At 42.8% G+C, this 21,625-nt stretch overlaps 1 protein-coding gene across 1 annotated transcript in view; it reads right to left on the reverse strand.

Annotated features, from left to right (window-relative positions):
• Positions 1 to 21,625, reverse strand: part of LOC144803733 (uncharacterized) — a 350,480-nt gene that overhangs the window by 238,050 nt on the left and 90,805 nt on the right. The window contains exon 4 of the mRNA XM_078671875.1: positions 9,060 to 9,161. Coding sequence (XP_078528001.1) covers positions 9,060 to 9,161 — 102 coding nt within the window. The remainder of the gene's footprint in view (positions 1 to 9,059; positions 9,162 to 21,625) is intronic.

A 21,625-nucleotide genomic window follows, 5' to 3' on the forward strand; every position in this document is an offset into this window, starting at 1 on the left:
AGCAGCCTGTCAAGGTTTTTCCACAAATTCCTTGACGCCATGTTATAGAGGATGGAGCATTATATATCTTTTCCTGCAACCCATGCTGAACTGGTCCAAACAAAATCATACTTCTACCAGATGGCACGTTTCCCCAATATAATTGGCTGCATTGATGGCACGCACATTCCCATTTGTCCCCCTGCTGCCCCCGAATATATATACAGGAATAGGAAGTCCACCCACACCATCAATGTGCAGGTGATCTGCAATGCAAAGTTCGCCATCACTGACCTTGTGGCAAAATTCCCTGGGAGTACCCACGACTCCTATATATTTCAAAACAGTGGAATCTATGCACGGCTGACTGCAGGTGAATTTGGTGAAGGATACCTCCTAGGTAAGACACAGTGTGCGACACCTATAACACCTATTGCAATAAGCAGTACATGTGTGCATATGAGTAAATCATTCCCATTTCCTTTTAGGAGACAGTGCATATGCCCTCCGTTCCTTCATACTCACCCCCTACCTCAACCCCTCAACACCCAGCCAAAGGAGATATAACCGGGCACACAAGAGCACACGCAATGTTGTAGAACGAACATTTGGTATCTAGAAAAGCAGGTTTAGATGCTTGCACAAGAGCGGAGGTGCAAGGCAGTATACTCCCATCACCTGTTGTAAGATCATTGCTGCCTGTGCTATGTTGCACAATCTTGCTGTGAAGAGGGGGACTGAGGTGGAGTTGTCAGACTATGAGGATCATGACGACGACATTGCTGTGCCTGAAACACAACCTGCTGGAGTGCCAACACCAAGTGATGGCAGATACAGCCGTGAGGAAATAACACGCAACTATTTCTGAGTAAGTGATGACACTGAGAGCTATATTGAAAGCACAAGCTTTTGTTTAATTAGAATATTTCTAGGTATGTTAAAGAACAAAAGTGCAACAGTAAGCATTTCACAGCAATGCTCACAGTGAGCAAACACACACAGACTGGTGTTAAATCCACCCACCGTAGTTGTATATTGTCACTAGGCAGGTTTAAATGGCACAAATGTGCAACAAAAAGTTTTTTATCTATGATTTAAATGTCAAATGGCAGTAGGCCATAGTTACAACTGTTCATTTGCGGCCACGCTTTGCACTGGCAGGTGTATGTGGCTCAGCCTGTTCACTGGGCGTTTGGCCTGTAGCCTCACCCTGTCGCCTGCTGCTCCTCTTTGGCTCTACGACATGGGGGCTTGCCGTGCTGCTCCTACTGGTGCTACCTTCAGTGTCCGGCACGTCAATAGCAGCAGTTTGTGCACTTTGAGCATTGAGTAGAGCCTCCAGCGCACCGGTCATTCCGGCTATGCCCCTTGTCAGCTGATTGCTATTATGAGTCAGGACTTCCTGACTATTCATGCTACACCTGCATAGCAGGGATGTGGCTGTTGCCAGGCGGTGGATAGATTTCTCAGTTCTCTCTGCACGCTGCTTCTCCCTGCGCCTTGATGTAATTTCAGAGTCCAATTTTGTGCACAGTTGCTGCATGGATTGGGACATGTCATGTATGCCTGTTGCCATGCTCTTGTTAACCTCCACCAGCTCCCTGATGCCCTTACCAATTTCCTGCATATTGATGTTGAGGTTACGCATTTGTCTTTGACAGGACATAATGCCCTTGCCCTGCATCCTCTGAATCCTGACCATGGATCCCTCCAGGCCCTGGAAGACACTGGCCCCCTCCCCACGTGCACCTACACTCCTTCATTGTACTGTGCGGCGTCTGGTGGTACTTGGTACAGGCTCTGTGCTGGGCTGCAGCGTGGCAGAGATGGCATCTTGAGGCAAGTTTTGTGGATCACTGACATAATATAGAATGACAAAATATAGACTTACCAAAATATAGTCACCAAAATATAGAATGCCAAAATATCGAATTCCTATCTACAAACAGGTAAGTACAAAAATATCAAATCCAAAATATAGGGGCTCATTAGGATTGCGTTTTTTCCGCATCCTCTGGGCCGGCGGAATCCACCGCTGGCCCGGAGGATGCGAAAAAACCACAGCAGACTCACCAAAGACCCACCGCCACATTAGGATGGCTGGTGGGTCCTGGTTTCCGTCCGCAGCTTTTCCGCCGCGGTTGGCTTACAACCGCGGCGGAAAAGCTGTAATATGGTGACGGTGTCTCTCAGACACCGTCCACCATATTAGGATGCACAGAAAGTAATGCTTTTACACGGCGGATATTCCGCCGTGTAAAAGCATACGGTGCTTCACTGCGGGGGCCCGTTGTGGGCCCCCTGGGTGAAGGGGGGGTGGGGGGGGCACATGGGGGGTACCTATGGTACCCCCCTGCATATGTATGCAGCAAGCGGCAGGCACCGCGCGGTGCCTGCTGCTTGCTGCATACATATGCAATGTATGCTTTTTTAACATTGCGGCGGGTGCAGCTTAAAGCTGCACCCGCCGCAATGTTAAATATCCAGGATGTGACCGCCAGGGTGGCGGTCACATCCTAATTTGCACGGAGGGACCGCCGCAGCCCATGCGGACGGTCCCTCCTACTCTAGGGTGGCGGACGGACGCAAGTCCGTCCGCCATCCTAATGAGCCCCATAGTCTGTAAAAAATATAGTCAGTCAAAATATCGAATTTTTTAAATGTCTTAAAAGTAATTTTAAATTAATGAAATAATACATATAATTAACTAAAACATACTTAAAAATACTCAAATAACTTTAAAATTAAGATATAATTAATTTAAGTTATTAATAAAAAATGTACAATATTTTACTGTAGGATAGCAGGAGGGTAACATTTAATATTACCACTCCAGTGAGTGCAACAGTAGGGAAAGCGTTGGATAGCGTAGGGGTAAAAAATACTATTCCCACTCCAGTGAGTGCAACAGTAGGGAAAGCATTGGATAGCGTAGGGGTAAAAAATACTATTCCCACTCCAGAGAGTGCAACAGTAGGGAAAGCGTTGGATAGCGTAGGGGTAAAAATTACTATTCCCACTCCAGAGAGTGCAACAGTAGAGAAAGCGTTGGATAGCGTAGGGGTAAAAAAGACTATTCCCACTCCAGTGAGTGCAACAGTAGGGAAAGCGTTGGATAGCGTAAGGGGAACAATTACTATTCCCACTCCAGAGAGTGCAACAGTAGGGAAAGAGATGGATAGCGGGAGGGTAAAAAATACTATTCCCACTCCAGTGAGTGCAACAGTAGGGAAAGCGTTGGATAGCGTAGGGGTAAAAAATACTATTCCCACTCCAGAGAGTGCAACAGTAGAGAAAGCGTTGGATAGCGTAGGGGTAAAAATTACTATTCCCACTCCAGAGAGTGCAACAGTAGGGAAAGTGTTGGATAGCGTAGGGGTAAAAAATACTATTCCCACTCCAGTGAGTGCAACAGTAAGGAAAGCGTTGGATAGCATAAGGGTAAAAATTACTATTCCCACTCCAGAGAGTGCAACAGTAGGGAAAGCGTTTGATAGCGGGAGGGTAAAAATTACTATTCCAACTCCAGAGCGTGCAACAGTCGGGTAAGCGTTGGATAGCGTAGGGGTAAAAATTACTATTCCCACTCCAGAGAGTGCAACAGTAGGGAAAGCGTTGGATATTGGAAGGGTAAAAATTACTATTTCCACTCCAGAGAGTACAACAGTAGGGAAAGCATTGGATAGCGTAGGGGTAAAAATTACTATTCCCACTCCAGAGAGTGCAACAGTAGGGAAAGCATTGGATAGCGTAGGGGTAAAAAAATACTATTCCCACTCGAGAGAGTGCAACAGTAGGGAAAGCGTTGGATAGCGGGAGTTTGAAAATTACTATTCCCACTCCAGATAGTGCAACAGTAGGGAAAGCTTTGGATAGCGTAGGGGTAAAAATACTATTCCCACTCCAGAGAGTGCAACAGTAGGGAAAGCGTTGGATAGCGTAGGGTGAAAAGTACTATTCCCACTCCAGTGAGTTTAACAGTAGCGAAAGTAATGATTTAATATATTATTAAAAATAAATTAAATATCAATACCAATAAAACATTAATTGAAATTAATAACCAATTTATTATTATGTAATAAATAATTAGAAATACAACTACATATTAGTTATTAAAAATTAATAACCTATTCATAATTATTTAACAACTAATTAAGTTTCAATAACAAAAACTAATTAATAATAAAAAATAATACCAATAAAAAATTAACAGTAAATTAATTATCAATACACAAAAAATATTTTTAATATGTAATTAATTACAATTACATTACTTCCCACCCTATTCCCCTATAAACCCACATCCCACTACAGAAAATACATTAATACAATTATCATAATTATCAAATATTTAATTAATACAAAATAATTACCAATTAATAAAAATTAATTGCCAATTAATAGAAATTAATTACCAATTAAAAATTAATTAACAATACATTTAAAATCAATACCAATAAATGAAAAAAAATTATTTACTTAATTACAATTAAATTACTTCCCACCTTATTCCCCTATAAACCCACAACCTGCTACAGAAAATAAATTTAGAAAATTAACATAATTAACAATTAATCAATTAATACAAATGAATTGGCAATTAATAAAAATTAATTACCAATTAAAAAATAACAATAAATTCAAAATGAATACCAATAAATAAATAAAAATATTTAATTAATTAAAATTAAATTACTTCCCACCCTATTCCCCAATAAACCCAACACCCGCTACAGAACTAAAAAGCAAACTTTAATTAAAAATTAATAATAATTGCTAAAAATTAATATGTAATTTAATGTAATTAAATTACTTCCCACCCTATTCCCCTATAAACCCACAACCCGCTACAGAATTAAATTACGCAAAAATGAAATAACATAAAATTCATTACTTAAAATACATTAAACATACATTACAAAAATTAATATACACTTTTCACACATATACTAACATACAAAACACTTTAAAAAAAAATTATATTATTACAAAATCGATATATTTAATGCCTATGTATATATACTTCGATATTTTGACTTCTATATTTTGAAAATCGATATTACTAACCTTAAATTCGATATTTTTAACCACTATATTGTGTCCATTCGATATTTTGTCCATTCTATATTTTTACTTCGATATATTTTTGTGGGTTTATATAGCGCTAGGAATCGACTCCCGGAGGAGTATCTCCACGCTTCGACCGTTGGGGAACCCGTCCTGGCTCACCCTGAGAGATGGTCCCTGATGGGTATCTCTAAGGTGCGACCAAGCATCCCCGGCGGTCTGGGGGGGCCGTTGTGAAGATGAGGCAAGCTGATGCCCAGAGCTGCCGAGTGTGGTTTCTGACTAGAGTAGGCACCGAGGCGAGAATTATCGAGTCCGCTGACCCTGGTCCACGACCCTGCCGCGTCGGGATTCGAACCCTGGTCCCGGGCGTTCTCTGCTTACGGGTCTGCCGCCTCTAACCAGTGAGCCACACTTCTCCAATTGTCCATTCTATATTTTGGAATTGATATTATGACTGTTTACCAAGTTTTGTGAGTCTTCACCCACCATTTCACCAGCAGCTGTCTCCATTTCCAGCACTGGGGAAATGACATGCCTCCTGCTAGGGTGTGCAGCAGGTGTTTCTACTTCAAAGGATGCTGGCATTTCGGGTGACAAAACCAATAGTGGTGACTGTGAAAGTATTGGGGAGGCCTGCCTTTGTTCACTGATGTCAGGTTCTTGGGAAGGTGGCTGCCCACTTGGAACACCTGTGTCCTGTGATGCACTGGGCCCTGGCTCATGACTGTCATCCCTCTCGGGTGCCGTGCCTTCTGCCTCCTCAGACTGCCTTCTGGATGTGTGACCTGTGGACATATGAGCACATATCAGCTAGGTGCAAATGTCTCACAGCCACTACAATTAAACATATGACATTGAACTTAGTACATGCTGCCTGCCCTTCATTTTGTCTGCATTCATTTGAATAACTTGGTGGTTACAGTGCTGTGTGACATGCTCTTTCATTAACTGACTACGTGTACCATGATGCATTGCTACAGTTTTGCACAGACACCCTGGGACTGGGGTAACTTAGCTGCAAGGGGTGAGGGATGGATGGGGGTGTGAGGGGGATTGCTGTGCATGCATCTTACCTTTTTTACTTGCCGCTTTCGCCGAGCTGTCCACTTCTCCCAGTCCATGGACGCTTTCAGGCTCCAGGGTAGTGGCTACCATCTCCTCCAGGTCGGTGAGGGGGGGTGCAGTGTTCTTTCCTCCACCTGTTTGCAAGGCCTGTTTGTGGTTGTTAGCCAATTTTTTTTTGTGAGGCTCCTTAGGTCATAGAACCTCTTTTTTAAATATTCAGTGACTCTGGTGGTCACTCCCACTGCATTTACTTTCTCTAAGATTTCTAGCCAAATCTTTTTTTTTTGCTGATTCTGGCACAGTAAGGGACTGCTTTCCAAAAAGTCTGTGGTGTACCTTTACCACCTCCTCAACAAGGACCTGTAGCTCCATGCTGCTGAATTTGAGCTTTCTTTTCCTTTCAGTCTGCTCTGTGTCCTTGCTGCTTGCCATGTTTAAGTTTTAAAAGAGCACAAACTCTGTCTGCTGCTGCTCCCAGTCTCTCTGCTCCAACTGCCTCTCCAGAACCTTCTAATTACTTGCAGCTGCCTGTGTAGCAACTTCCTGGTAGGAAGGGGGAGGGTGGTTGCACCTGATTGGCTGTTGTGTTAAGTTTCACTTTTGTTTGCTGTCCGATTCGGTATTTACCGAATCGGTATTTCCAATGCATTCCTATGGGCCTATTGGTCCATAGGGATGAATGGGAAATACCGATTTGGTAAATACCGAATCGGTAAATACCGATTCGGTAATTTCCGAAAGTCCGATACCGGATTTTACTGAATCGGTAAAAAATACAGATTTTTCCCCTACATCTCATTTACCGATTTTTTAATACCGAATCGGTAAAATTCGGTAATTAAGAATCAGTAAAATCAGATTACCTACATCTAGCCCTTAGTCTGTACACCACCGACAAGGTCAAACAACAATGTGCTTTGTTATTCTTTCTGGTAAGGCGCAGGCACCTGGACCTAACACAAGAGTGCAGCTGTTGTTTATGTGCATACAAGTACTATTACATAGATGAGTAGATGAGCCACAAACACACACATGGAAGAAATATTTGTAGACAAGAGCACTGCATCTCCTGAGATGTAGAGCATCCACCTGTGAATGCTAAGGTACCGCATTTTTTTCTAATTGTGGCACAATATTTTAAATAAATATTGTAAACTTCCTTTGTGTCTCCTGGTTATCCTCTTGTGGACATGTACGAGTGAGAATGTGCACAATTACTGAGGAACTGGCTACAGGATCTTACCAAATGGGCCACTGCAGAGATAGACACATAGCACACCTTGTTTACAATTGGAGTAATGGGGCTACATTGTGATACATGGGATATACCATGGACACATTAGCAGGGAAATCTGTTGAACAGCGACTTTGAACATCTAACATCATCCACCAGAAGTGACAAATGTAAATGTAAATGTACAGGAATTTATATAGCGCAAATCACCAAGCGGTTTCTAAGCGCTTGCTTACGGAACCCGTCCTGGTATTCCCCTGTGTGATAACCACGGCAGGGTATCCGCAAGGTGAAAGCCAGGCATCCCACCGCGAGGGGCCGTTGTGGAGATTAAGCAAGCTATTGCCCAGAGTCGCAGAGTGTGAACCCGTGAATCGAGTAGGCACCGGAGCAAGAATTGTCGAGTCCATGGACATTTTAGGACTCAAGACCTCGCCGAGCCGGGAATTGAACCCTGGTCCCGGGCTGACCTCTGCTTCCAGGTCTGCCTCCTCTAACCAGTGAGCCACACTTCTCCACATGACAAACATGGTGCATACCAATTTGGGAAGGGGGTTGTATGGACAGGCGCTGTAAAACATCTCCTCCTTCCTTCCCCCTTCACTGCTGCCACAGGGCAACTGTATAAGCCAACTAGCAACACAGTAGGAAACCTATCAAACACTTAACACAAACACTGCATACTTGACACAGTTGCAGAGGCTGTAGGAAATTGCAACAACCTGATGGAATGAAGGTCGCTCTACAGCATTGTCAGACTGTTTATTATTGGTTAAGGTTTTCATGGCCTTTTTAAAGTTAACAAGTGTGCATTAACAAGAGCATCAGTAATCGCCGCTCGCCCTAGTGGCATTTGTCAAATTCATCAAATACGTCTCCACATAGAGGACGCATTGGCTGAAGACTGACACCCTGCATTCTTTCTCCTTTCAATGGAACTGTAGCTGATAGTGTTACATTTACATAACAACTAGGGTAGTGCAGCATCTCATGGGATCCCTAATTTGTTTGCCCATGCTTCAGTGGTTGGCGCATGCGTCAAGGGAATTATAATTTTCCTCAGTTGAATTGAGAATAGGACCAGGAGAATGAAGGAACACTCACCTCCAAAAGTGTGCAAGCAAACTGTGCACAAGTTCAATTATTAGTAAAATGCAGCCACTTGTGCAATGCCAGATTGCACGAGGAGTGCTCACACGGATCCAGTCTCCCCTCTTGTGCTTGCTCTAAATCCAGAAATGTGTCTTCTGAGAGATAGAGAAAGGAGAGGAACCCAAGGAAAACAAGGGAAAGAGGATGATGATGGGTGTAAATAGAAATGAAGAACAGATGATTGAGATGTTGGAGACCCGCCTGATACCTGATGGTTGAGATGTGGCAAGAGAAAATGAGGCTGTACGTGATGTCTCTATTGTGTATGTTTGTAAATGTAAAAGAAATACAGTTTATATTTTGTCACAAAAGTGACACATCCTATAGGAATCAGTGAGGCACATACTTACATTCTATATGGTAAGAAAATATGCTCACTACTGCAGTGGTTGGGAGAAATGCCGTGGTTGATAAAGAAGGAGCTTGTAGAAGGGAATTGTGCACAAGCATCAGTTCAGGGATACAGACCTACACAGATCAGTTGTTTGTTCTGAGCCTCGACCAGCTTCTTTTCATTGCATTCACTGTGATTCTGTCCCACTCATGCATTCCTTCTCACCTTCATCACAGGTCGGTCCTTTCAATCCATAGTAACAAATGCATGTGTCTTCTTCCATATTGCAAAAGCCATTAAAGCATGTACTTGAATTGCAAGATGCCACTAAAGAAGACAAAAACACAAGAAGAAACAAGGCAAAATACATTACCATCCATGTAAAACAAACCTGAGGCATTTATTTGCACAAAGTTCTGTAGGGCTGTTTAGATGGGTTCTCAGAGCCTTAATCAGTTAAAGATGCCCTTCCCTCACACCCCCACCAATTCTGGGTGTGACTGTTCCCCCTCCCAACATGGTAAGCGAGTTACTCCTGCCAAGTCTAGAGTAACTATGTAACCACTTTCAGGGTGGGATGGGGACAGAAGGAAGCCTGCAAATGCCCAAAACATACAAACTTCCATGGGAAACCACATCTTTAAACTCTCAGTTCCCAACCAAGATAATTATTTTACTGCAAATTACTCAGCAGCTGTGGCTTACATTTTTCCAGTAATAAATGCATTTATGCCTGCTAGAAATCGTTTTGTGGATTCCAGGCAGGCATACAAAAGTAAGTTCAGTTCTGATCTTATGTTTACAACCAAATAGGGCTCTGTTGGGACGGAAAAGTCCCTCATCTGGTGATGGGTATGCACCCCTGCCCTGAGTGTCCCAGCTGCAAAGAGATTTGGATCGCTGCTGCTGATTTTTGTTTGTCAAGTCCAAATATATGTTTGCACAATGAATTACAGTCATCTCATGGAGGGTGGTCCTGTTTGACTAGGAGGAGCACCCCAAACGCTACTCTGGTGGCAGCATCCCATGCAGTGATCGCTAGAGGTGAACATGCCTTTAGAACTGTGTCACTGGATTGAGGCATACAGTTAGTATAGCTGTGCAGCACTTGTGTGCTGGATGTGTGTCCCTGTGAATGGTACAATACATGAAAGACTCTTGGTTCTATTCTGGTAGCCCCAGGGCTCACTGGAAGAGCAAGGGTAATAAAAGATTTCAAACTCAATTTTTTTATATCTGTTATTGAACTCCATAAGGAGGTCCACAAAAATACAACAATACAATAAAAAGACACACTTTAAATACAATACAAAAAAATATATTATTTTTTTAAATACACCAGTGAATTAAAAAAAGGAGGAAAGAGGGAAAGACATATTTTGTATATAGTGCAACATTCTACAATGTCCAACCATCAGACGTTACAACATACAAACTAAAATTTTAAAACATTCCAAATAAATAGCCAGAAATGTCTTAAAAAAATTAAATATCCTCTGGCAAACAATTTCATTTGGTGGGGACAAGATAAAAGATCGGGCCTCCTGAGCAACACGAATATTACGTTTAATAAATTATGATCTTAAAAACATACGCCTGGCCCTTTGAAGTTCCGGGCACACAAATAGCACATGATTAAGATCCTGAATTTGTAAAAAAAACAATTCACACATTTACTCCCCTTTTGGAACTTTTTCCCACAGGCCTGTCACTTCTCTCAGAGGCAACAGGTTGGTTCTCAAAAGTAGTATCAACCTTCAAATCCCATGTGGGAGATTGCATGTAAGATAGGGCTGAGGACTATTCCCCACATCACTCCTACAGACTACCTAATTGTGGGCTTTAAATTGACTTAAAACTGTGTCTCTTGCCGTGCTAATCAAGCCTACGGACTTCTTCAAAAATGACTTCAATGCAGGCTTTGGCATAGGTGAATCACTATTTAAACTGAGCCCAAATAAATCATGTGCGTAAGCAAATGATCTGGCGAAAGCCGATTAATCCTTTATCAAAGATTTCCATTCTCCGAGCGGCCCTAAGGGTTCCCTCATCCCCCAAAAGAGGGAGTTCCCCACCTCAGGACCGCGGATAAGGATGTAATATATGAGGAAACCAGATGGAATTCCAAGCTTAGAACATGTGGGGCAGCCAAAAAGTTTAAATTACAAATTTGGCAGAACAAAAGGACTTCAGACTTATCAAAAGCGAGCCAATAGTTCCTATCCAGTACTTCTGCAGCATATGTTAATGAAGGAGGAATTTAATCCAGAGAGATTTGTGGATTGCTGCATTTCTGAAAGCTGGGTGGAAAACACACTGGAGAAAGGAAGAGGCAGACTCCTCTGTACACTTCAAAAGAAGCTCTTTGATTTTGAGAACAGTCACTGGAAAGGGGCCTGGCACATCTTATAAGAAGATGGGGCTGATAAGAGAATCATAGATAGTAGGGTTGCGGTCCTTTGGTAGCCCTTCGATGTACGCATCACTGTGGCTTACATCTAATTGTGAACCTGTAGTCACTCCTATAGCTGTTGTGTGAGACTACCAGATTTAGGGTCACTCCTACTGTGACAGGCTGCTTTGTGTATGGAGGGCAGGAGAGATGAGTGGGCACTTTTAAAGGAAACAGACTCCACAAATAAATTTCAAAGTCTCAGTCATTAAATAACATTTTGTCTCTTGAAATGGAATATCAGACGGGAAGCTCAAGATCCCCCAAATGTATCAGAGGTCAAAGAGCAAGTTGGGCTGTGCGAAGAGGAGAGGCTCTGCAAGACTTTTACTTTTGACCAATACTGGGGCTGAGGTCTGCCAGTCTTCCAACCATGAGGAAATATCACCCAAGGACATCCAACTACTTACCTTGGAGCTTAGAGCATCAGTACCTGTTTGATTCCCAATGCTAGTGTGCCTGTGAGTAAGGGGAGAGCAATTAGAGGTGGAGGTTCAGTGGGGTCATTGGTTCTATTGAGGTGTGAGGAAGTGGCTGCTGACCTGAATGGACTGTCGTCCAGGTGTAGACTCAAGTCGACAACCCTGGATGTTGGAGGTTGCTCCTATTAAGTTAGTTGTTGCTACACTGATCCAGTTATTGCCCATCTGCAGGTTAAAGTCAGTGAACCCGCATGCCAGATGGGGCTGTGGGGAAGAGCGCATTACTACTGTCCCACTTGGGCAGTAGCCCATGTGTGAAGTAAAGTTGTCACCCCTGCATGGCAGAAGGGGGTGCGAAAAAGAATGCAGTACTGCCATTGCGATCAGGCAGTATCATGTGTGCAGAGTATATTGTACAGCTAATATGCCACAAGGGGGTTTCCTTGAAGAGCAAGGGTCATCACATGGGTTCTCTGAGGCTGACAGGGAAGACCACCGTGGTGACCGGCAGGTGCCTGAGCCCCAGCTGAATTTCTGGAATCAAACAATTGTCTCCCTACCTGTGAGAGTGAATAAAAAAACGTAATGTGTCATTTTAGGAAGCACTGCAGGCAACCATCTGCTGCCCTAGCAAAGCTGAGTGTGCTCCTCTCCATACTCTACGGCAGGTATTTTGAATGTGGCGTTTCCAGCTAGATTGAATGGGGTGCTTCGGTGTATGGCCTTGAAGGTGATAAGGCAGACTTGATAAACATGCAGGTAGACCGGGAAGTAGAGTAATGTGAGCATGGGAGGATCATGTCAACATATACTCTAATCAGACCAGCCACTGAATTAAGTATCCCGCTCGGGGCTGTCCTGAGGAACCTTGCAGGCAGAGAGATGACGCTCTGGACTGCATGCTTGCAGGCTGTCAGACCTTCACACACATTTTATTTTAAGTAGATGTTTTGGAATGGGTTGTGTGGATTGCCTACTTTATTGTCGATATGAAAGGTTTAACAATACCATCCCGATGGCCCACAGCAGCACCAGTTTCTATGTTTTTTATTTATTTATTTAAAAAGTTTTATATAGCGCTAGCTAGACCCAGAGGTATCAGAGTGCTTTACATGAGCATCAGAGTAAAGCACTTGTAAAGGTTACATCGTTACAAAGGTTTCACAATTATAAGAGCATGTCATCATAGTTAATTGTAAGGTCGAGATAAACAATAAGCACAAATATGTAAGGGGAAAAGCAGGCAGGAGGGAAGATTCAGGGGAGGGGGAAGGAGCTGGGGAAGTGAAGTTGACAGGTAAAGAAGGCGGGAAATAGGAGGGGATGGTGAAGGACACCACGTGGAAAAGGGAGGGGAAGGGCGACGGGGGCGCAAACTGGTAGACGAGTCAAAGCAACGTCCAAAGTCCAGTAAACTGTGATCCCAGGGGTAGTGGTATTACTTCGCTATCTCAGTTGCTGGAGGCTGCCTTTACACAGTGGACTCTCTCAGAGGGGTCTCTGAGACTCCAAGGCCTAAAAACTGGATCCTTCCCCAAAAAGGGAAGAGGGAGGGCTTTGGCAAGGGGGTGCCATACCATACCTCTGCTGAGAGTGGCTCCCTTGGCGCAGTGAACTCATTCAGCGGGTTCGCTGAGGCACCAAATTATAAATATTGGACCATTCCCCAACAAGGGGAGAAGGAGTGCTTAGTCAAAGGGCAGGGGACTAGGCAGACTAGCAAGCAAGATGAGAGATTCAGGGGAGAGGGGTATGGATCTAGGAGCTAGGGAGGTAAACAAAGAGAGAAAGCGTACTAAATGAGAACAAATTTAATTAATGAGTTATTATATAGCGTGAGGATTGCCTAAACGTACTGTTATATCCTAAGTATTGCATTTATGTGTAATCAGCCTAGGTCCTCCTAGCTGCTCAGCCAGAGTGAGCGATGGTATTGGAATGTTGTTGTTACTGTGATGCGTGGAATGTCTGGGTACCTGAGTGGATGTGTGGATGACTGTTGGAGATGGGCTGAGCTGCTAGGCAATCTGCTCCTCATTCTCGTTAATGTTGTGCCTGTTAGCACAGTTTTCAACTTGGCAGTTTACATTCTGGCACAGATCCTTGTATTGTGGATCAGTTTTCCCTTATTTAAGGTATGGTGGTATTGTAAAGTTTGTGCTCATTAGCACCCATTCATTTTATGGGGGTCTCAGGTGGGATTTAGTTTTGTTATTTTAAAACCACTGGTCACAGCTATTTTACATATGAGGTTTTTCACAGCTGTTGTGGCACGAGTTGAGTGTGTACCTTGTATTCTTTACAATGGAAGCATATGTGTATGTTGTGATGCCACAGTTTTAACCATTGCTACATATGGTTGGTACTTCTGTTTTTGTGTGAATGGTCAATCACTGGCGCAGATTCTATAAAAAAAAAGTACTACAAAGGAAAATGCTTTAACTGGTCCTATGCCATTTGTTCGTCTTTCATGGTGCCACAGTTTACGTTCAATATATGGTTGGGCTTTGTGTGGGTGTGCATCAAAGTTTAATCCCTTACATGAGGGATAGGTTTGAGTAATAGTCTCATAGCAGTTGTTTCCCTTACATCAGGGATGGGGCTGGGTTTGAATCCCAGTTAGGAACCTCTACATGAGGTTTGAGTCATGGGTTAGCTTCCTTACTTAATCATTAGGTATAATCTTTACACAGTGTTAGGAAATGGGGTTAGATACCATTTACTGTGTTTTGGGTGCTAGCCCCTCACACCGTGTTATGGGTCGTTCTCCCATATATTGGTAGTTCCCTTGTATTTGGGATAGGTGTTGCGGGGTATTCTACCTCTGGGATTACAGTATACGAGTTTACAGCTTGTTTCATTATATTACTATTTGTACTTGTGTCTCTACAGTACGCTTCTTATTGTTTTTATAATTTTTGGGGGAGGATGGGGAATATTGTTGCACATGTATTTTGATGTTGTATTTTTCTCATCTTTTCTGTATTCGTATTGTTCATTCTTCTGAGATGTTTTGCTTCATGTTTTGCTTCATGTTGAGTTATGAATTTTACTGCCTAACCTAGGCTGCTATGTTTATGCACAAGTACATATTACCAAGCCCATTATCTCCGCTTTATCGGCAGTTTCCTGCCAATAAAAGCGACAATAATGTATCGCCTTTTGTTGATAATATGGCCCATTACTCTTTTTTTTACCAGTAAACTTAGGTGCACATTATCAAGGACCGGTGTTAAAATTATCACCGTTTTATTGGCAAGAAACTGCAGATAGAACGGCGATAATGAGTTTGATAAGACGCCCTTGTTATTTACCATAGAAGCCCATGTTAACATCAGAACATAGGCTTCTATGGGAATTAACAAGGACGTATTATCAAGCCCACCATCCCAACATTAATAAAAAACTCCAGACAATGCAGGTACCCGGAGCTGGAAGGTCATTTTACATATTACTGCCCCAGAAAGGTGGTGTTCCCCGCGACATGTACAAGAAGAGAGAGTGAGCACAAAACATTTTTTTTTTTTAAAAAAGACCCGAGGGGTGCCGCTCACTGAGACTGCGGGGAGTAGGACCGTAACCCCCCCGCATACTTCAAAATAAAACCAGAGGAGAGCCGTTCCCCAGTGCTCGGGGCACCTTACAAGCCCCCATTATGCAGAAATATTGCCCCCGTAATTTACCCCCCCGGACCTAATAAATAAAACGGACTTCTAATTTTTCTTTCACCTTTTCCACCGCGTACAAGTACTGCACGAGTACCCCGACATTTTTTATTTAAAAAAAAATAGAAATTGAGCTTAAAGATCCATGTACCACCCCTGACTAAAGACTATAGCCTCAGAATGTTTCTACCCTGCCCCCTTTCCTTATTTCTCAACTTTGTTTTACTGTTTTCTTGTGACTCTGCTCTCCCGACAAACAACATGGCTGCCAACACTTCCTGGTTTGGAGTATTGAGAGCCAATCAGCATGCAGCTCCTGCTCCTAATTGTAGGTATTTACATACGCGTACGGCACGATTTTTCTTTACAAAAAATAAAATAAAAAATAGAGCCTAAACATCCATGCACGACCCCCTGAGCAAGCCTAGAGGGTCAGAATGTCTCTACCCTACCCCCTTCCCTTATTTCTCAACTTTGTTTTACTATTTTTTGTGACTTGGTTCTAGCGAGGCACAAGATGGCCGCCAACACTTCCTGGTTTCGAGTGTTGACAGACAGTTCACAGCCAATCAGCATGCAGCTCGCGCTCGTAATTGAACAGATTTCAGTACGCGTACTGAACTCCGACTCTAGATATCGCTATGATTTTACTTGCAATTTTCTCAGAAAATACTGAACGGATTTACACCATTTAACAAAAAGCACAATCTGCGAACCAAACTCTACCTCTCTGCCAAATTTCGTGTAATTCCGTTCAGCCGTTCGGGCTGTAGCCCTGGCTTAAGGTCCCTATGGAAAGTTGCATGGGGAAAACACGTTTTGGGACCCCCCTTTTTTTCAGCCCCCACTTGACGAACCACTTTCAGGGAAGGTGCAGAACCGAGCAGGCCATTTTATTCCAAATAGAATGTTGCGGAATTCCTATGGAAACTAGGTTCGAACTATAACTACCTACTGGCGGCCGCGTTGTATCAATATTCTTTGCCGCACTGATGGACCGGAATTGGCCCCCAAGTAAGGAGCTTGGTATGCTGAACATGGGGAGCCCACTAATGGCTATATTTTGTGACATTTCAGTTTGATTTGGCAGCATTGAGTTTTACTAAGAACTGTGGTGTTTACTAAAAGACTTCTGTACCCATAATGCAATTCAGACATTACGTGACCAATCACGTGTTGCCGCACCTGTGGGCAATAAATGGTACTTGTGAAATACATCAGAAGTCTTTTGCCAGTTATTATTGTGCTGCCATCTATGCCTGTGATCGAGGACATACTATCGTCTGAAACGCGTAAGGCTTGAATATTTTACCCGTGTATTTGACTACTGCGCTGTTGCCTTTATCAACAGATGGTTGACTGATGGAAAAGTGCATCCTAAGCTTTGGCAAAGGTGATACTGGATAAATTGCACGGCATGCCAGCCGTGGGGATTGCACTACCGCGGACGACAGCGGGCCGATGTGTGCTCCTTACTTGGGGGCCAATTCCGGTCCATCAGTGCGGCAAAGAATATTGATACAACGCGGTATGCTGAACATGGGGAGCCCACTAATGGCTATATTTTGTGACATTTCCGTTTGATTTGGCAGCATTGAGTTTTACTATGAACTGTGGTGTTTACTAAAAGACTTCTGTACCCATAATGCAATTAAGACATTACGTGACCAATCACGTGTTGCCGCACCTGTGGGCAATAAATGGTACTTGTAAAATACATCAGAAGTCTTTTGCCAGTTATTATTGTGCTGCCATCTATGCCTGTGATCAAGGACGTACTATCGTCTGAAACGCGTAAGGCTTGAATATTTTACCCGTGTATTTGACTACTGCGCTGTTGCCTTTATCAACAGATGGTTGACTGATGAAAAAGTGCATCCTAAGCTTTGGCAAAGGTGATACTGGATAAATTGCACGGCATGCCAGCCGTGGGGATTGCACTACCGCGGACGACAGCGGGCCGATGTGTGCTCCTTACTTGGGGGCCAATTCCGGTCCATCAGTGCGGCAAAGAATATTGATACAACGCGGTATGCTGAACATGGGGAGCCCACTAATGGCTATATTTTGTGACATTTCAGTTTGCTTTGGCAGCATTGAGTTTTACTATGAACTGTGGTGTTTACTAAAAGACTTCTGTACCCATAATGCAATTCAGACATTACGTGACCAATCACGTGTTGCCGCACCTGTGGGTAATAAATGGTACTTGTGAAATACATCAGAAGTCTTTTGCCAGTTATTATTGTGCTGCCATCTATGCCTGTGATCAAGGACGTACTATCGTCTGAAACACGTAAGGCTTGAATATTTTACCCGTGTATTTGACTACTGCGCTGTTGCCTTTATCAACAGATGGTTGACTGATGGAAAAGTGCATCCTAAGCTTTGGCAAAGGTGATACTGGATAAATTGCACGGCATGCAGCCGTGGGGATTGCACTACCGCGGACGACAGCGGGCCGATGTGTGCTCCTTACTTGGGGGCCAATTCCGGTCCATCAGTGCGGCAAAGAATATTGATACAACGCGGTATGCTGAACATGGGGAGCCCACTAATGGCTATATTTTGTGACATTTCAGTTTGATTTGGCAGCATTGAGTTTTACTATGAACTGTGGTGTTTACTAAAAGACTTCAGTACCCATAATGCAATTCAGACATTACGTGACCAATCACGTGTTGCCGCACCTGTGGGCAATAAATGGTACTTGTGAAATACATCAGAAGTCTTTTGCCAGTTATTATTGTGCTGCCATCTATGCCTGTGATCAAGGACGTACTATCGTCTGAAACGCGTAAGGCTTGAATATTTTACCCGTGTATTTGACTACTGCGCTGTTGCCTTTATCAACAGATGGTTGACTGATGGAAAAGTGCATCCTAAGCTTTGGCAAAGGTGATACTGGATAAATTGCACGGCATGCAGGCCGTGGGGATTGCACTACCGCGGACGACAGCGGGCCGATGTGTGCTCCTCACTTGGGGCCAATTCCGGTCCGTCAGTGCGGCAAAGAATATTGATACAACGCGGTATGCTGAACATGGGGAGCCCACTAATGGCTATATTTTGTGACATTTCAGTTTGATTTGGCAGCATTGAGTTTTCCTATGAACTGTGGTGTTTACTAAAAGACTTCTGTACCCATAATGCAATTCAGACATTACGTGACCAATCACGTGTTGCCGCACCTGTGAGCAATAAATGGTACTTGTGAAATACATCAGAAGTCTTTTGCCAGTTATTATTGTGCTGCCATCTATGCCTGTGATCAAGGACGTACTATTGTCTGAAACGCGTAAGGCTTGAATATTTTACCCGTGTATTTGACTACTGCGCTGTTGCCTTTATCAACAGATGGTTGACTGATGGAAAAGTGCATCCTAAGCTCTGGCAAAGGTGATACTGGATATATATATAAACATTTATATATATATATATATAAATCACCAATTGCCCATCAGCTTCAGGAGCGCACACAGCAGAAAATGAACCATCCGGATTTCTCTTTACAGGCACATCACTTTATTTTCCCTGGTTAGCGGTAGTAAGACCTGATGCGTTTCGAGATTCACTCTCTTTATCAAAGGTCACGCTGCCAGGAGGTCAAACAGAATGTTCTGCACGCAATTAATATCTGCTGAGTGCGATTTAATCTCGACCGTGCTGGGACTTGTAGTCCCGTTCCGAACAGTCATCTCCCTTAGCAGGTTCTGCATGTCCCATCCTGTACTGCAGATTAAAAAGCCCTCATGGACCCCAGTATTGTCAAGCACTTAAATCACCTCGTTTTCAGTGCTGCCTACACAAGCATGGACTCTTTTCCAACTCTGCAGCCTCCTTGGCTTCCATGGATGTTGCTGCTCCCCATGGCAAGGGCTGCCATGCAGTATGTAAATCACCAATTGCCCATCAGCTTCAGAAAGCTAGATATGGTAAAACTAATTTAATGAAAACACAACGTGATGCCATACTGAGTCTAAAAAATGATGATTCAATTATCATAAAAAAATCTGACAAAGGAGGAAACATTGTTGTCCTATCCCGAGAAATGTATATTAATGAAGGTATATCACAGCTGTGTGATAAAAAAAATATGAGAAAAGTAACAAACAGTTGTATGTTGCCAGTACCATTAAATACCAGGAACAACTTAATTATTGGAAGGAGAGGAGGTTGATTGAATGAGAAGAGTTTCATTTTTTTAAATGCAAACACCCCAAAATACGAGCACTCTATTTACTAGCCAACTTGCATAAAAGTATGACGCAGCCCCCAGGAAGACCGATTGTTTCCTCGAAAGGCAGCTGGTGGGAGCTCACTTCCAGATATGTGGACTTTTTCCTTCAGCCATTAGTACAGGAACTCCCTGCATACTTAAAAGTTTCAGGTGATTTCCTGCGAAGGATTGAAGTGGTTGAATGGAACCCAGGGTGGCTCCTGATGACCTTAGATGTCAATAGCCTCTATACGTGCATACCACATAAACTGGGGATTAGAGCGTGCAGGCGCTTTTTTGGAAACAGATCGATATCCCATCTGTTTCATACCGAAATGATATTAGACATGGCATACACATGCCTTACACAAAACTTTTTCTTGTTTAATGGCATCATCTATCATCAACTCCTTGGAACGGTGATGGGCACCTGCTTCGCCCCCAGTTTTGCAGGGTTATACCTGGGCTGGTGGGAGGAGCAGATGGTCAGACCCCTCCTTCAATATCAAACACAAGTCAATAAATGGCTCCGTTACATTGATGACATTTTTGTTATCTGGGCTGGGAATGCGGAAGAAGCAACAGAATTTGTTAATACCTTGAATATTAATACCCTTAATCTTTCATTTACAAGTCAATTTGATGAAAATATGATTGATTTTTTGGACCTTAAAGTTAAAGTTGATGATAATAGGCAGACTACTGTGTTGTTGAGACTGCCGGTAACAGCCTATTACAAGCTCAAAGTTGCCACCCGAGCAATTTGATAAATTCTATCCCTGTTGGTAAGTTACTACGTGCCAAACGTAATTGCACGAAGAACGAAGATTTTGAGAACTTAACCTTTATTATGTGTGAACGTTTTAAACAAAGAGGATACTGTAAAAATGTATCGAGGTGGCCGTAGAGACAGTTACCAGAGGGGAGAGGTGTGCACTCATTGAAAAAGCCAAAAGTGAGGATACACTAGAGTCAGGAACATCCAGATTCATCACTGACTATCACCAACAATCTTGGGAAGTCAGAAAGGCCATTGATAAATTCTTGGATGTTCTTAAAACTGACAAAGATATAGCAAAAGGCATTCAAGATCGTCCTCAAATAACATTTCGTGGACCTAAATCCCTGAAAGACATGATTTGCAAAACACTCATCCCTGCAGCAACTAGAAAAAAAACCATTCAGGGATTTTATGTATGCGGCAAGTGCAAGGTGTGCAAATACAGTAAAAATATGAAGGCGGTTAAACTTTCAAATCATTGAAAACCATTTAAAATAGTAAAACATTTCACTTGCCAAACTGTCCATATAGTATATGCACTTAAATGGCCGTACAACAAATTCTACAATGGCAGCACAATACACCCGGCTAAAATGCGTGTTGTAACATCTTAGGGCCATTAAAAATCTTGACAAACAATATCCTGTAGCTAGGCATTTTGCTACGCACCATAAAAGCAATAGTAGCCTGATCTCATTCTGTGTCCTTGAGAATGTCCCAGTGAGAGAGAGGGGAGGAGACAGAGTACAAGTATTGAGAACACTTGAATCGAGATTAATTATCAAATACCGCACGCTGCAACCTGAAAGTCATAACTGCGCCCTGGCAATACACTTGGGATAGAAATACCTAATTACTGCCTGTTAGTATTTCGCTGAGAAACAACTGTATTATTGTTTTAATATATAGATTGCTTTTTTCTGTAATTTTAAAATGTTTGTGAGATGTATGTCTGTAAATTCACGTATATAAGAGGTATGCCATTATCACCTTATTTATTCTATTTTTTTTATTTTTACAGATATTTGTGGAGTCCATTTAGGAGAGATTAAGGCACATCGTGGTCAAGGAATTCATAAAAGAGCACACATGACTTTAGGGATGATTAATGAAGGGAATGACACTTGAACTTTGCCCACTGGTGCGTGTGAACCAATGATGATTAATATGCCCACCAAGGTGAATTAAATATGCGTTGTAATACAGAGCAGAATTTATTTTTAGACTGGATATTATTATTTGTTGCCCACTT

The sequence above is a fragment of the Lissotriton helveticus genome, chromosome 1_2, assembly GCF_964261635.1.
Source record: "Lissotriton helveticus chromosome 1_2, aLisHel1.1, whole genome shotgun sequence".
Taxonomy (NCBI): Eukaryota; Metazoa; Chordata; class Amphibia; order Caudata; family Salamandridae; genus Lissotriton; species Lissotriton helveticus.